We start from the raw sequence: 16282 nt of genomic DNA, 5'->3' as shown, positions 1-16282 counted from the left end.
AAAAGGTCCTTCTTCGCACTGTGCTTATTTTTATTTGGCGCCGCTGTTGGTTCTTGATCTTGTGCTTTTTTGCGCTCTCTGGGCGTGCGTGGTCCCACGCATAAAAATCGCCTCAGACACCCTCTCCGCAGCGCACATGAAAACACGAAGGGATTGCCGTTAGTGAGGGTGGTGGGAGTCTGCGGCCTACTAGCACCTCATCACCTCTCCTTCTTTCCTTCGTTGTTGAGTGGCAATGAATGCTTTACGGCTGACCGTTTTACTTAGCGACTTCTTCTGCCATGCTTGATGATGCACCCTTTCCGCCGCTACCTCTTTCTCCCTCTGGCGTGTTCACCCTTCATGTTACTACTCGCTGCCTTCGCTTCTTTATGCTTATACCAATGAAAGCACGGGTTACACTGCTTCGCTGCTGCGCATCTTTCCTGCGCTTGCTCAGCCAAGATCGACTGCGGCTCCACAACCCAACCGAATTCATCGCCGCACTCCATTTTTTTTTTTGCCTCGCTGTGTTCTCAGTTGTGTGTTGCCGGCTTCTTAAGGATGGAGGACCCCGCCGCGCAGGAGGTTGTCGTGACCCCGTGGACGGTGGAGGGTGACGTGAACTATGACAAGCTCATCAAACATTTTGGGTGCCAGGCGATCGACGAAAAGCTGCTGGAGCGGATGGAGCGGCTGACCAGGAAGAAACCCCATCACTTTCTGCGCCGCGGCATCTTCTTCTCCCACCGTGATTTGAACTTAATCCTCGATGCATACGAGAAGGGACAGCCTTTCTACCTGTACACCGGCCGTGGTCCCAGCAGCGAGTCGATGCACGTTGGCCACCTGATACCTTTCATGTTCACCAAGTGGCTGCAGGACACCTTCCATGTGCCGCTGGTGATTCAGCTCACCGATGACGAAAAGTTCTTTTTCAAGGACTTGACAATGGACGAGATCGATAAGATGACCACGGAAAACTTGAAGGACATCATTGCCTTTGGCTTTGACCCGAAGCTGACGTTCATCTTCAGGGACTTTGAGTACGTGGGACGGATGTATCGCATTGTCGCACGCATCGAGAAGGCGTACACGGCTAGCCAGGTGCGGGGCTGCTTCGGCTTCAAGATGGAGGACAACTGCGGCCGCTGGATGTTCCCTGCGATTCAGGCAGCACCCTCCTTCTCGGCGGCGTTTCCACACATTTTTCCGCAGGAGAAGGGCAACGTCTTCTGCATGATTCCGCAAGCGATCGACCAAGACCCGTACTTCCGTCTTACGCGCGACGTGGCGCCGCGCATGGGATATTTGAAGCCAGCCGTTATCCACTCCAAGTTCTTCCCCGGTCTTAGTGGGTCGAAGGGCAAGATGAGCTCATCCACCGGCGCTGCCGTCTTTCTGACAGACACCCCCAAGATGATCAAAGACAAGATCAACAAACACGCCTTCAGCGGTGGTGGCGCAGATAAGAAGGAGCAGCTGCTTCTTGGTGGTAACACCAACGTCGACGTACCTATGCAGTGGCTCCGCTTTTTCCTCGAGGATGACGAGGAGTTGACGCGCCTCCAGAAGGACTACATGCTTGGCCGTATCATGACCGGTGACGTGAAGAAAGTCCTCATTCAACAAATCACCAGCATCGTGACGGCACACCAGGAAGCGCGGAAAAAGGTGACGGAGGCCGATGTGGAGCTCTTCACTGCCGTCCGCGCCATGGGACCGGCGAAGGAGGAGGCGGAGTCAAGGAAGTAAAATGGCCGCAGCGGCTAGTACAGAACTGTCTGCGTGTGCGCGGGGCGGAGTGGGACGCGCGCACTCGACGATCCCGTGCGACTTTGGTGCGAAGCGACGTGCAGGCGCGCAGCTCAAGAATGAGAGGGTTAGCAACAGTCTCAGACACGTAAGTGCCCGCGTTGTTGCCTTTCTACGCTCGGTCACGCAGTGGGATAGGCACTTTGCGCGGGCCTTCTCTCCCATCACAGTAGGAAGGAAGCTCCCCCGCCGCGCAGCTGCCACGTGAAGGAATGAATTTGGCGATGCCAGACGATATACAACTAATGTGTCTCACTACTTCCCCTTCTCTCTTGCTGGCAACGTGGCATCTCAATCTGTGTGCAGGGGTCCGTTCGCGAGCTAGACAATAACACGCAAGCTTCTTGTTCGCTGGCTCTTTCGCTGCGAGGGGGAAGGGATCACTGCATTCGCTTTTTTTGTGTGTGCTGTCTCTATGCGCATGCGCCGCTGCCCTTTCCACCACGCGCAAAGCGACATACGTGCACTGTGCATGTGTGTTGAGGTTGCCAGGGAAGGGAGATCGAGAGAGCCATGAGGAGGAAAAGGGGCCCTGGTTGCAACCGCTGAAGCCCCTCGGCGCTTTCCCCCTTTTGTTGCAGACAACACTCATTTGTGTACTTTCTCTTCCTCTCTCGCCACCTCTGCCCTCCCTCGCCCCCCTCCCCCCTCTCGCTCGGTCATCGTGCATCATATTTGCTGCTCTGCTGGGCTCCCTTCCTGCCATCAACCTTCGCTCTGTGGCGATGCAACGTTGCCCTTCCACCCTGCGGCATCTTTCATCTTGCGGAACTCCTCAGTCCAGAAAACTACAGCGCTTTCTAGAGGCGGAGTTGTGCGTTCGTTTGTAGACGTTTTCATTCACGGCTTTCAAATGCGACGGCCTGAGCCGTGGCAGCGCCTGCTGTCCCACGTACGCCACACCATCGCTACACCGTTTGTTTTGCGAATCGGCACCGGCCCGCCAGGCTGTAACCCACCGGTGGCTGTCGCCCCCCATCCCCCCTCAGCTCTGCCTACAATTGCTGCCAACTACTCTGAGCTCTCGGCTTTCGAAAAGGATTATGCCGCTCGCTGCTTGGAGTACGTTGCCCACCAAGCGGATGATTCCCAGGTGGACGAAAGCGACTCGATTCCGCATCCTACTTCGTCGTCCTGGGTAGCACCGACGTTCCTGGAGGACCCGTGTGCCTCGACGTGGCGCCCCCTCTTCGACCTCCTTGTGCTGCCCGACGGGTCCGTGTGCATCGGGTGGTTTCGCCACCATGCGCTTGACCTGCAGTGGGGGCATCACGTGGAGACCTACATTGCAGACCTGTGGCAAAAGGCACCGCGCACGTTGTGGCTACATTCCCGAGAGAGGTTGAACTTCCTGGTGCGCAGGCAGCTGCCGATGCGCCACCGACACCTGGCCGTCTTTTATCGGAAGGACACGGTTTCTCCAGCAGACGAGGAGCAAAGTTTGCAGGCAGCTGTCCGCTCTCTTCATGCGGCGTCATCGACTGCGTACCAGTTAGAGGATGATGCCCTGTTGCACGCCTCAAGCTCGGGCAGGCCCACGTTGCTTTTTGTGCGAGCGCTGATGCGCGACATTGAGCGGCGCAATCGGGAGCTCCCCACCGGCACCGCTGTCGCGGTAATGCAACTTCTTGTCTTGACGTTGGCAACGTACTACGACGGAATGCCGCGAGGCCTGGCCGAGGCGATCGCGGCCTCCGCTGGCCAGGTATGTGCCTTAACGAGTGACTCCGGCTGCCACCAACTCCTCACTTGGGGAGCGTTGCTGGTGGGATGCACGGCTGACCACGCGAAGGCCGGCATAGAGGTCGTCCAAGGTGACGCGGCCACACAGGCACTCACATTAACGTTGCTGAGTTCTATTGCCATTCCAGGAGCGGAGCGAGACGCGGCATTGCTGTGGCAGGCGGAGCACCACCTTCATCCGCTCTGCGACGCTCTTGTCTCCGAAGAGGCGCTGCTGCTCGATGCTCTTTCTGCTTTCCGCCCCGGGGCCAAAAATGCAGAATATCGCTCCGCACTTTCCTCCTGCGCGGCTGCCGGCGACGGGCCTATCGATATAGATTCCACGAACAGTGGAGCTGCTCGCGGTGATGTGGCCGCGTGGCACTTCAGCCGTGCTCTGGACCAGAAAGTCGGCGACGCAGAGGACCGGGCGGTGCTGTGCTTGGAGCCGGCTAAGGAGACAGGTCAGCTTCCTCTCCCGTGGCTGCCCGGCACCGGCGCGGATGCAAAGGGCTGCTGGTGCACGCTCCTCACCCACTCGAGGATCTTGCTGTCTCACAGCAAGGCGGACAGCCGCCACGCGCGCAGCACCGCTGAGTATCCCCATGCAGCCGCGGTGAAGCGGGTGCATTGTATGCTGCGCATTGCTCTGGCGCGGCGGTGCCTGTTTGAGACGACCGACGTCAACATCTCCAGCCAGTACTCGATCCTCACTCACCTCTTCTCCTCTGCTGAGGCCCCGTCGGCGCGCCTGACACTCATTCATCTCGCGACCACCCACGTGCCTTGGGAGGTAATCGACCCTGTGGAGCACCAGCGGGCGCTGATGGGGCTTCTCTTTCTCTTCCCATCTTTGCCACTGCGCTCCCTTTACGGCGGCACAGTGGCGCATGCTCACGCGTCACTGTCCACCGGTGCTTGCGCGCTGCAGTGCACCTCCTGCCTCGACAATTCTCAAACGCCCGCGGCATCGAATAGCCCCTTAACAGTGTGCATTCCGGCTACACGCGCGGAGGGTCTCGCGACCCGGCTACGTGGTCGAGACAGCGCGCTGATCTGCGTGGTGCACACGGTGTCGAACGAACCTGACGCTGCTTTTCTTTTGGATGATTTGCGTATGAACCTTCACACAATTCTGCGCCGCTCTTGATCTGTGGATGCGTGCGCACTCTCTACAGACGCTCTTGCCCTCCCGTAAAGGTAACGAGGGCCCAAAGTAAATCATCGTGCCCGCCCGCTGCCCACTGGACCATGCGCTGCTGCCCACGCTTCGAGCGGCACAGCAAAGCGACAACACCTTTTATTTCCTGCGTTGGGGCCATCGTACGCCACGGAACTGTTTGTTACTCTCGCCGCCAGCCGTACCTCCTCCCCGGCGCAGCGGCACGCGAAGGTGCATGCCCCCATTTGTTTCCCTTACAAGCCTTTCTGGCGTTTCGAACGTTTGCCTGCTGCGCTATCCCCACGCTCTCTCTCCCATCTCACACATCTTCCCTATTCTTTTCCCTTTGCTCTCATTGTCAACTCTGATGACAGGGGCGTCGCCTCAGCCCGGTGTCCAGGGTCTAGTAGCGCCCCACTCACTGTGGGAGAAAGCCAAGCAGCCGCTATCCTTGCCATATGCCGGACCAGTTCTGGTGGTCACAGGGCCGAGTGCCCACGACGTGGGGAAGTCAGATGCACCGCTGCTGATGTCGGCGGCCATGCCCTGGATGGCGCTGCGTCGGTGCGCCCCGCGACAGGGAACACAGGCTCACGCCATCCACACGATAGGCGAGGTGTCGACGTGACTGGAACGTATATGGCGGCCGGCCCCTCGCACTGCGTGCTGGTGTGTGACGCCTGAGTGCCACCGTGAGGGAGATGCACCAGGTGGGGACCGGCATAGTGGGGGTGGGTAGAGTTTATCTTTATGGAGCAGGGGCCGTGCTCTCCGATGACCAGGTCGGCGCATCGCTGTGGGGCGTGTGCACGGCTGCTTTGCAGCCGCGCGATGGGCCCGGTGACAGGCCGATGGGTCGCGCGGCGTTTGGCTTGATGCTCTGTGGCAGTGTACGGACACGTTGGCAAAAAAAAAATACATTTTCTCTCTGTTGGGCGACAGAGGCTACTTAGCTGCCTTCAACCTTCACCTCTCCTTCTCGGTCACGGATACCGTGTGCGGTGCATGCTCTCAAGCTGTTCTGCAGGTACGTGTGAGGCTTGGTGCGCCTAACAGGCTTTCGGTATGGTGCACTTCTTCAGGGCACCATCATGCGCATTGTCGTCTTCATGACATCTTTTTCGTCTCGCTCCTCCACGCATTCATGTATGCATCCCACTCTCTGTCCTGAGGGGTCTGTTCTGTCCATCACAGCTGCACTGAAAAAAGCTGTTTAGAGAGAAAGACAGCATCTGGTTTGACAGGAGAAAAAACTCATGTTAGCTGTTATGCAGCGATATCGGACACAGGTGGCGGCTCGCACGGCGGGACAGGCGCTCCGTCGGGGTGCAGGTGCTGTACCGCTGCGGCGTTGCTATCCTTTCCGCTGCGCCTCTTCAGCATCGCTGCCGCCCGACATGGAGGGGCACCAAGGCTCCGACGACTACCGCCGCAGAGACGATGCCTTTACTCTGTCAACAGAGGTGCGCGAAACAGAGGAGGAACAAGCTACCCTGGATGAGGATGACTTTGACGAGCTGGAGGCTGCGTCGCAGGAACTGCATGACCTGTGCTATGCCTTGATTGCTCATCTTCGCTGCACGGACCCGGAGGCCAACAAGTCACTTTTTGAGCGTCGCGTCCAACGAGCCTTTCGTGAGCCTAAGCCTGAGCAGTACCGTCGCCTTCTGCACGGCCACGGCGACCGCAGTCTGCGCCGCCGCAACAATTACCGCACTCGCAAGGACTTCCAGGACGCCCACCGGCTTTACCTGCAATGGTGTGACAAGCTGTTGTTGCTACTCACCCAGCCTGTGCTGGATCGCCTTGTCAAGAGCGCCGGCAAGGGTCACCGCGACTTGCGAACAGACGGCGTTCATCGGTACCGCCGGCCCCTGGAACGCGCCACCTGGCGGTCGTTTCCTCATCGCTGGTTCAAGCACGCACCGTTCGAGGTGCAGCAGCTTCGTGCAGACATTCCGGAGTCGGCGGTACTGAATACGCGTTTCTACCGAGACCACGCAACACTTCGCTATCTGTTCACACTCATGGAGCCGCAGCACGCTTTTCGGGAAAAAATTGAGCATCGCATGATGGAGTTGACACAGAGGTACGACCCGTTGCGGAAGTCGATAGAGTAACGCCGCCGCTCTTCCACAACGCTGGCTGTATGCTCGTGTGTGCTGCTCTCTCTCTCCCTCTTTACCGGCGGATATGTGTGTCTTTATAGGGCTGTGCAGTGTCTTGGTGGTGCTTGCAGGTGGGCTACGGTGTGCTCTTTGGTATCTTCATAAAAAGCACACCAGTGCTGAAACACGGTTGAGTAGCACATTCTTTTGGCAACTTCCACGTCTTGCATGCCGCTATGTGCCCTACTGCCTGTAGCAGCGCAGCCGTTGAGCATTCACACACTTGTCCACACAAGCGCATTGAATGGAGTCTATTCCCCGTGATACAGAGAACAACATGGCAGGCGGCGTGGAGAGAGCGATGGGCTTCAGTTGAGGCGCACCCGCTCTTCGGTGCGTTTTCTTCACTCGTTCTTTTCTTACTGGGCCGGCGTGTGTGTGTGTGTGTGCAGTGCAGCCGCATTCCCTAACAGTCCAACTTGCTCAACTGAGTCGTCAACGCGAACTCATCGCCGCGCTGCAACACCCTACGGGATGTGTTGTGTATGGTCTGCTGCGGTTTCGCTTTTTGCATCATCATTTTTCCACCGCACTTGGAGCGGCCGCATGTCTCGCATGCCCTGTTGTCTGCGCCTCTCTTCACGTTTCTCCTTTTTTTTTCGCTTCTCCTTCGCTGCTTGACGTCTTTTACTTCTTCACTCGCTACTTGCTTGCCGCTAGGCGGCGGCATCGCGTGAGACATTCTGCGCGTACTCTGTAACTGGCCCCCCTCCCTCCCCCCCACAGGCTGAGACGTTCTTCGAATCAACTTTGCCATTGTGCATACGTGCGTTGACAGCATTTGTGACCTCAATCGCTCATCAACACAGGCTGACGTACACTTGTTGTCGCGTTGTGGAGGAGGACAATTGAGCTGTGCTTGCGGCACGGCGCCTTCGGTCACCGCGGGTCTACTTTTGTTGTCTCCGGTTCACTGTTCGGTGCCATTGCATCTCTCTCCGTGTCGATAGGCTCGCGCGTGTGCGTATTGAAGCAAAATGCACGGCTTCCGTGGGCGTGCGCTCGCCACTGCCTTTTGCGTGGCACGGCGATGGCGCAGCGGCGGGGGCCCAGGCGATCGGCGTGTTCGGACAGACTGGTATCGTTGCTATCCTTCGCTCATGGAGGAAAAAGACCGCGACATGTACCACTGCTACTACCCCTACTTGTTCGACCATGGCGACAAGATGAGCTTGTACCCGAAAATCCCCGACAACCCTCGCGAATGGCAGGTGGAGCAGCTGCAGACAACGTACGACGCGATCCGCGAGGACAAGTACGACGCGTTTGTTCGCTTACGTGCGAAATTCCCCGAGCTCTACCAAGACACTTATGCCTGGGACAACCCGCCACCGTTTGGAGAGTTCAACATGTTTTACAGCGTCCGCTTTGGGATGATAGGTGTCAAGGCCTTCACCTGCAAAGACTACGATGACCTGGGCAACCAGTTTGACTGTACCGCATTCTGGTTCCCCGACAACCAGATTGTCAAGCACTCTACCCGTAACGGCGATGTGGGAACAGATAAAGTTTATGTTGGGGCGATGAACGTGCCGGTGGAGTTTCATAAGCCGCACGTCGCGGCGTTTTACAAGGCGGCGGGCGTACCTGTGAAGCATGTGTCTGCCGGCTTTCCTGTCACGCCGGATGCGTACGCGCCGGTCGGGACAAAGCTTGACGTGCGCCACTTCAAGCCTGGTCAGGAGGTGACCATCACCTTTCAGAACACCGACTACGGCTATCAAGGCGTCATGTTTCGCCACGGCTTCGACGGTGGCTATGTCTGGCTCGGAGACTCCAAGTGGCAGCGACGCCCCGGCTGCATGGGTGCAGAGGGACAGAAGCGCATCTACCCGGGTCATCGCATGGCAGGGCAGACGGGCGCCTCTGCGGAAACCTACGATGGCGTTCCGGTGTGGCGCATCGACTACAAGAACTCGCTCATCTACTTGCCCACCCTCATCGACGCCGATGTCGGGACTTACGTGAAGTTTAGGGACACCATCAATACGAAAGGATACACGCTGTGGAATGAGCACCGCGGCACCCCACCTTTCCCCACCTTTGTCCCTAGCGAGGAGGAGAACCTCGGCAAACTAGCCACCGACGAATGCCAGCTCACCTCTCCTCCACTGTACATGTACTTCCGCGACGAGTTCGCTGCAGCTCAGCTTGTGACCCAGGCGGACGTCGAGGACGCCAAGAGTGTCAAGCCGGCGACCGCAGCGCCCAAAAAGAAGGTGTACGACTTGAAAAAGTACACGGAAGCCAGAAAAAAGTACCGCAAGAACCTGCAGAAGGCACGCAAGTACAAGCTCATGGGCGTCCGAACGCGCGCTCACGAAAAGCAACAGGAGGCTCGGCGTGCCAAGATACTGAAATATAAGCGCGTCAAGACGTGAGACGGGTGATCATTACGGCCCTGCTGATACGGCGTTTGCGAGTACCAGCGAGTTCGTGTGGCTTTGGTCAACCACATCATGAGGCAAAGAAGGCGCCTTGCGCGCACGGATGCGCTGGAGACGACGGTGTACGAGCGGGCACTGTTGTTCACTTTGTCTGTGTGGCTAGTCGCATCTCTGCCCACGCACATGCTTGCTTGCTGGTGTGTTTGCCAGTGTTTTCGACATGCAGTCCCTCTGAGCCGCTGAGGGGGCTTGTCGGCCACAGCGTGATACTTGCGTTTTCCAAGGGCTTGCTTGCTGCCATCCCGTCGGCGAAAAACAAAAGAGGAGGACGAGACAGAGTGGGACTGTAGTGAGTGACGAAGTCGGTCGCGGCGCCAATGACCGCACCGGTGATAGACCAACTCCAGTTGCACAGAAGATGGTACTCATAGCTCGCCAAGAGAGTGGATCGAGTAGTAAATATCGGAGCTCACCTGCGCCAAGTGTTATCTTTCAGCAAGCACACACACCCACCCACGCGGCGCCAACGCCGTCAACCAGCTCGCACCATGAAGATGTGAGAGCCGTTACAACAACAGCGCCGTTTACTGATGTTTACTCACACCCACCTAAAATAAATCCTTCTCTGGCTTCTTACCAGCTGCCTTTTTTTTTCTTGAAGCTCTTGAATCGTACCGCCATTCGTTCTTGTGTGTTTGTGGGTCCTTCGTCCTATACACTGTCCGCTCTGTGTCCTTCTGCCCTGCGTATGCGCCTGTAGGTTTGCAGCACAGGCTGCAGTCGCATGTTGGCCCCTTCCTCCTCCTCCTCGTCCTCCTTCTCTTGCCCCCGACGATGCCTTTCACTTCTGTGTGTCTGTGTTGTGGCATACACGCGCGGTCACATGCCAGAGCAGTGCGTTGGCTTATCACTCTCACACGCCCTTCTTCTCTCCCTTTGTCTTCCACGTGGATCCCCTCTCACGGCGCCGCAGATTTTCCTCCACAAAGCGGCAAACGCACACAGTCACCTCCAAACAACGATCACTTTCGGATTCGGCTTTGAGTGACCCGCCATTGCTACGACGGACGGCAGAGGTATGAGCTACAGAGAGGGGCGCATTCGTTCGAGGCATTCCATCTCTCCACGCTCTTGCGCAGGCACGCCCTGGCACAGACACGCGCATATACGCTCAAGCAACAGAGGGCCGTTCGCACGCGTGCCCGCGGATACATAGAGAGAAAGAGCGGCACAAAGGTAATAGTACAAAACATAAAAACAAGGGGCTCTGCTTCTTGGTATTCTGGGGGTTTGACCGAGCCGGTATGCAATGCAGCCTTCTGCGAACCATACTATTTCTGTGTCCCGGCTTAGCGCTGTTTTGGCGCAGTGGCGGGCTGCTGCTGCCCGTGGAGACGCAGCGGCGAAGCAGTGCTCGGCGTGGGCTTGTGTCTTTGGCGAGCGTAGCGTCAACACTCCCGATAACCAGCGTGGGCAGGCGATCCTTCAGTACCTCCTGGAGGCGAAAGAGCCGGTATGCAACACCGCCGTGCTCATCACGGAGGATGTGACGCTCATTCTTCACGGTGCAGGCGTGCGCGTTGCGGCGCCGCTGACAAAGCTCGAGGGTCATACCATCGAGGTGGTCGAGGGGGTCGAGGCGGCACAGGCGCGAGCCACTGCCCTGCTCGCCGGAAAGACGGTTGGTGCCCCGGTTAACGAGTTTGCGATTCAGGAGGGCCCATTTGCGTCAGCCTTCACTGAGCTCGTGCGCGGAGCCGTGCCCAGCGAGTCGCTTCTATCGGCTGCCCCTGTGCTGGGTGAGCTGCTTTTTGTGAAGGATGATGCCGCTCTCGGTTGCGTCGAGAAGGCCGCGGGGCTGTGCTGCGCCGTCTTTCGCCGTTATGCCCGCGACTGCATTGCGAACGAGATGTCGAAGAGAGACCCCAAAACTCTCTACGATGTGCGCCAGATGCTGTACGCCAAGCTGGAGCGACCCAACACAATTCAGGCACTCGAGTCGCTCGCGGTGGACGATTTTTCTCTCGTCACCGGACTGCCGCCGTGTCTCTTCCACAAGGGCACGTACAACTCACAGCTTAACGTGGACGAGGACACCCTCAAGGCGGCGTGCAATGTTCCGATTCACGGGGATGTGGTTGTGGTCCGATTTGGCGTCAAGAACACAGGCTACACCGCCTTCTTTGGCCGCACGCTACTGGTGGTGTCGGCAGCACCGTCGAACGCGAAAGAAGCGTATCAGTTCGCCTACGATGTGAGCGCTAAGCTCATGGAGCTCCTTGTCCCTGGCGCACGGCTGAGCGACGTGTACGCTGGCGCCATGCAGTACGCGACGAACCAGAACTCTGACCTGGCCGTGCTCCTAGCGAAAAACTTTGGTTTCTCTACGGGCCTTCTCGTCCTCGAGGCACGCGGAACCATTTCGGAGAAGGGTACCGCGATCGTCGCCGACGGGATGAGCTTCGTGATACGCGTCGTGCTCGAATCTGTCCCTAGCGCAGGCGGTAAGGACACGTTTGACATGGAGCTCACCGACACGGTAATCATACGCGGCGGTGTGGCGGAGCTCAAGACAAAGGTGGCGCGCAAACTGGCAGAGGTTCTCTACGAAGACCTCGATGAAACGGCCGCCGCGACGGAGGTCGCACAGCAGGTGCGGCGTGACTTAAGCAAGATCACTCGTCAGGGTCAGTCCGACACCGTGATGATCTCGCGCGAGGCGCAGCGTGAGCAGGAGCTGCGGCAGCTCCTCAGCGAGCTGCACGCAGAATTCGTGGCGGCAGGTGGCAAAAAAGGGACGCAGACCTCGACGGAGGAGTACCGCGCATGCGACATTGGCCGCCTGTCGCTTGGCGAGCTGACTCCTTACAAGCCGGAGGACCGGGTGCCGCCGCCGGAGAGCAAGGGTGGAATCTTTGTGCAGACGGACAAGAAGGTTGTGTGGCTCCCCGTATGCGGCCGCGCCGTGCCCTTTCACGCGTCGACAGTGAACAGGGTGGATGTCAAGACTGAGGGCGGCAAGTACACTATGACAGTCACATTCCATGCCATGCAGGAGGCCAACGTGGGCTACAAACTGAACCCCACCAAGGTGTTCGTGAAGGAGCTGGGGTACTCGAGCTCGAGGGATGTGTTCACGGACTCTGCAATCGCTATTCAAGGCATTCAGCAACGCATCAAGAACGAGGACGCTGCCCGAAAGCGTTCCCTCACCTCTGCCTCCAACGGGAGGCTGACAGTGACGCCCAATCCGCTGCGTCTCCCGACAGTGAAGATTCGCCCGCCGATCACGAACGCGAACCGTCAAAACAAGGGCTGCGTGGGCAATCTCGAGCTGCATGCGAACGGGCTGCGTTTCTCATTTCTCGGGGGTACCCCAATTGACATGCTGTTCGAAAACATCAAGCACGTCATTTTTCAACCTGCAGTGAAGAGCATCTACGTTATTTACCACGTTACGCTGAAGAAGCCGATCGAGATCAACCGCAAAAACGTGCTGGAGGTTCAGTTCGTGGCAGAGGTGATGGAGAGCAGCGAGCTCGCGAGTGCTGCTCGGAGATCGTTCGAAGAGGAGGTCCAGGCAGAGGAGCGCGATGAGATGCGCATCCGGCAGACAAACAAGCAGTTCATCACCTTTGCCCACGCCGTGGAAGAGCGAAGCAAGATCAAGACGCAGCTGCCTACAAACCAGTTCTCCTTCGATGGCGTTCACGCTCGCTCCATGACCATGTTCAAAGGCAATCGCGAGGTCCTCTGGGCTATCACCGACACCCCAGCCTTCACACAGAGCGTCGACGAGGTCGAGGTGGTCTCCTTTGAGCGCATTATCCCAGGCAGCGCTACGTTCGACATGTCGCTCATCCTGAAGGACTACAACAAGCCGGTCATCACCATCAACTCGATCCCGCGCGACTCGCTGGAAAACATTAAGGATTGGTGCCTGAGTGCACGGCTCTACTACATGGAGACTACTGTGAACCCCAACTGGCGAGCCACGATGAAGGAGATCCGCGAAGACCCCGACTGGGACCCGTGGCTACGCGGGGACGGCTGGTCGGTTCTCAACAACGTGACGAACGACGAGGAGGAAGAGGAGGAGGACGACGATTCCGACTCGGACTCGACGTACTACGAGGATGACGATGAGACCTCTGATTCCGACGACAGCTCCTGGCTCGAGGACGAGGAGAGTGACCCGTCGTCAGGCAGCGACGAGAGCGACGAGTCCAGCGCCGCCAGCTGGGACGAGCTGGAGCGTCGAGCAGCCGCCAAAGACCGTCAGAGGGACTTCAGCGACGACGACGACTACCACCCACGTAAGCGGCAGCGTGCCGGTGCTGCGACACCTGCGCTACCGGCCGCGCCCGCTACGCGACCCTCAAAGGTGCCGCTGAACATGGCTGGGCGCGCAGGCGGCGGCGCTGTTCCGCCGGCTCGCCGATTCTAGGACCGTTCCGACGCAGTGGACGGTATTGTGTGTGCGTGCATGGGTGAATGAAAGCGCCGACGTGGTATTGGTCAAGCTTTTCTCGTTACTCATACGATATGTCTGTGCACTACTGCGTAGGGGCGCTGATACGTAGCGCATTCACATAGCCCCACAAGTGCGCCTATTGGTGACGAAGCAGGAGCCGCTCGGGTAGGCAGAGGTGAGACTGCTGGGAAAGGTGGTGCCATGCCTCTAGCATTTCTGCGTTAACTGTGCGCATGAGCGTGACAGGGCCTATTGCTGTTGTGTTTTTTTATTCATTTTCCTATCCGCCTTGGCTCTCTCGCATAGATAAATCAGTGGAGGGTTGTAAACGAAGAGCGTCTTGCAGCGGAGCAAGAAGAAGGAGTGGAATGTGACAGAGGTGTTGAGGGAATATGCGGTCTATCGGTCAAGATGCAAAGAAGTGTTTCAGCTGTATGAGCGTCGCGGAGGCAGGGGAAAAGGGGACGACAGGGCGTATCCTCTGGGCTACTCCACCGAGGCGAAACTCTTCCTCGTTTATTTTTGGCGGCACCGCCCATCTTTACAGGCCACCCATCTCCACACCACGGCTCCATCAAGAGTGAAGTTGTAGCACTAGATGTTATGTGCTGTGCGCCCATGATGATCCGGTGCGTGACCTCGCTTCTTCACGGCCGTGGCCCTCCAACCCTTTCCTTCTTTACCCTGGTCAAGCCTGCTAGCGTATCCTCGCAGTCGACCTTGCGCACCAGGCCAGCTGAGAAACCGACAGCGTGGCACGTTATCGGCCGCTTGATTTTCATGCCACCACTTCACCTACTCAGATGCGGACAGCTTAGCCGACGAGGACGAAGTGCCTCGAGTCGTTGTGCAGACAGGCTTTGAGCATGATGCACGCAACGTGCGCTCTGCCTTGCCCAGTCAACCGCTGCAGGAGTTCCGCAAGGACAGCTTCTTGGTGTATCCGGGTAGCATCTTCTTTGATGTGTGGCAACCTATGCGCTAACAGCTGCCCTCTGCGTTCTTGAGAACCTACTGCATCGGTGTTATGGTGCCCCACATCTCACTAGCGAAAATGCTCCGACTGCCGACGAGCCTCTGCGTTCACCAGGTGCTATCGTGTGCCGCCAAGTCCAGGTGGCGCGTCACAGGTCTAAAGCCGCCGACCACCATCCACCCCGACAACGCCTCTCGGAGCAGCCATCACGTACACTAGCTGGTCACGCCAGCAGAGCTCCGCAACCCGGCGGTGTGCCTCGTGGGCTGACGAGAAGGGAGGGGGGACAGCTGCTACACGGCGCTAAAAGAGGTATGGAGCATGCTTCCCCTGCTCTGGGCCGCTGAGCTCTCACCATGGGACTCTGTATCGCGGCTTTGCCGCAATTAAGGCGCCTAGTGTGTGGGCTTCTGTACACAACTCCCCTGCGTCCGACGCCCGTCACACGGAAGTACTGCGGGGTTTTGCGCCCGGTGTATCGGGGTGTGTCGCCTTAGTGCCCGACAGCTCTACAGCACGGACTACACCACGATGCATGTGCACCGCTGTCCACAGCGAAGGGCTGGCGAAGGAGCACAGGACCACGAGCGCGCTGCATCTTCAGTGCTTGATACCCTCAACGTCACGGCGCGCAATACATGCTGCTCCCCTCCCACGACGGAAATGCATCGCGTGGATCTCGGCCGAACTTATCAGTACCGTGGCGCCGAGGGGTCCGTACCTACGACATCCGTAGCACCGTGAGCTTCAGCGGCGACTTTGCGAAGTTTCGGCATCCGCTGTGGGTGCACTGACGGGGCGGCAGCTGTTCTGGACTCGTTCTTCTTCCGTTGTGTGCGCGCCACACCGCACGCGCAGACAGCGTGAGGCCGCTCTGACACCAGTTGTACTCCCGTATGCGCCGTGGATAGTACACGTGCGTCTGTGGAATCATTTTTCCTCACAGTTCCACGCCTGCACATTGTGTTACGAGCAAGGCAGCCTCAAGCTCCCTCTCCTCCCACAAAGGAAAAAATCGTAACACACTGCTGAATCAAGACTGTCGCAAAACTATGAGTTGCACGTGGGAGCATTTGTCCGCATCCTGAGCTCTCATACCGACGCCAACGTTGTCCTGTCTTTCCTACACCTTCACATGGAGATCATCCGATGTCTTCCCTTCTCGTCTCCTCCCCACTCTCTGCCCACTCTGTGCGCTTCGCATCCCCTTTGTTCGCAGAACTTGCCTGCGGTGTGCCGTTGCCGGGTTTCACTAAACGAGCATGAGGTGTTTTCGTGCTTCCTGCTGCGCGCCGCCGCCGAGGTCGCGTGCATGCTCGACGGTAGCAAGCGTGCCAGATACCAGCGATCTCATCATTGTGCGTGAGTCGCCAATTGACAACGTAGTGCTTCTCGAGATGAACAGCGGGCGCGCCAACGTTCTGACGCCCAAGTTCATTTCAGCGTTCCTGAACAAGCTTAGCGACCTGTGCGACCCAGACAAGTCCAAGTGCAGCGGTATTATCCTCACATCCAAGAACCCCGGTGTCTTCAGCGCCGGACTTGACCTCAACGAACTCAATACGAACCTCTCGCAGGATCGATTTGCGCACTACTGGA

At 58.0% G+C, this 16282-nt stretch overlaps 6 protein-coding genes across 6 annotated transcripts in view; all 6 read left to right on the top strand.

Moving 5' to 3' along the window:
• Positions 1–543: 543 nt before the first annotated feature.
• Positions 544–1734, top strand: LINJ_29_0060 (putative tryptophanyl-tRNA synthetase; the record flags this gene model as incomplete). The annotated part of the gene is made up of 1 exon (XM_001466475.1): positions 544–1734. The coding sequence occupies one exon, from the start codon at positions 544–546 to the stop codon at positions 1732–1734; it is 1191 nt and encodes a 396-aa protein (XP_001466512.1).
• Positions 1735–2647: 913 nt separating this feature from the next.
• LINJ_29_0050 (conserved hypothetical protein) lies at positions 2648–4666 on the top strand (the record flags this gene model as incomplete). Its single annotated transcript, XM_001466474.1, has 1 exon — positions 2648–4666. One exon carries the CDS (start codon positions 2648–2650, stop codon positions 4664–4666), a length of 2019 nt encoding a protein of 672 aa, XP_001466511.1.
• Positions 4667–5934: 1268 nt separating this feature from the next.
• Positions 5935–6798, top strand: LINJ_29_0040 (conserved hypothetical protein; the record flags this gene model as incomplete). Its single annotated transcript, XM_001466473.1, has 1 exon — positions 5935–6798. One exon carries the CDS (start codon positions 5935–5937, stop codon positions 6796–6798), a length of 864 nt encoding a protein of 287 aa, XP_001466510.1.
• Positions 6799–7823: 1025 nt separating this feature from the next.
• On the top strand, positions 7824–9227 carry LINJ_29_0030 (ribosomal protein L3-like protein; the record flags this gene model as incomplete). Its single annotated transcript, XM_001466472.1, has 1 exon — positions 7824–9227. One exon carries the CDS (start codon positions 7824–7826, stop codon positions 9225–9227), a length of 1404 nt encoding a protein of 467 aa, XP_001466509.1.
• Positions 9228–10542: 1315 nt separating this feature from the next.
• LINJ_29_0020 (transcription factor-like protein) lies at positions 10543–13680 on the top strand (the record flags this gene model as incomplete). Its single annotated transcript, XM_001466471.1, has 1 exon — positions 10543–13680. One exon carries the CDS (start codon positions 10543–10545, stop codon positions 13678–13680), a length of 3138 nt encoding a protein of 1045 aa, XP_001466508.1.
• Positions 13681–15945: 2265 nt separating this feature from the next.
• LINJ_29_0010 (3,2-trans-enoyl-CoA isomerase, mitochondrial precursor-like protein) overlaps positions 15946–16282 on the top strand; it is a gene marked incomplete at both ends in the record, with an annotated part of 891 nt that continues 554 nt past the window's right edge. Inside the window, one exon of the mRNA XM_001466470.1 lies at positions 15946–16282. This exon is cut by the window's right edge and continues 554 nt beyond it. Within this exon, the coding sequence (XP_001466507.1) occupies positions 15946–16282 (337 nt within the window).

This window comes from Leishmania infantum, chromosome 29 (genome assembly GCF_000002875.2).
Source record: "Leishmania infantum JPCM5 genome chromosome 29".
Classification (NCBI taxonomy): domain Eukaryota; phylum Euglenozoa; class Kinetoplastea; order Trypanosomatida; family Trypanosomatidae; genus Leishmania; species Leishmania infantum.
This window is presented reverse-complemented; position numbering and strand designations above follow the sequence as displayed.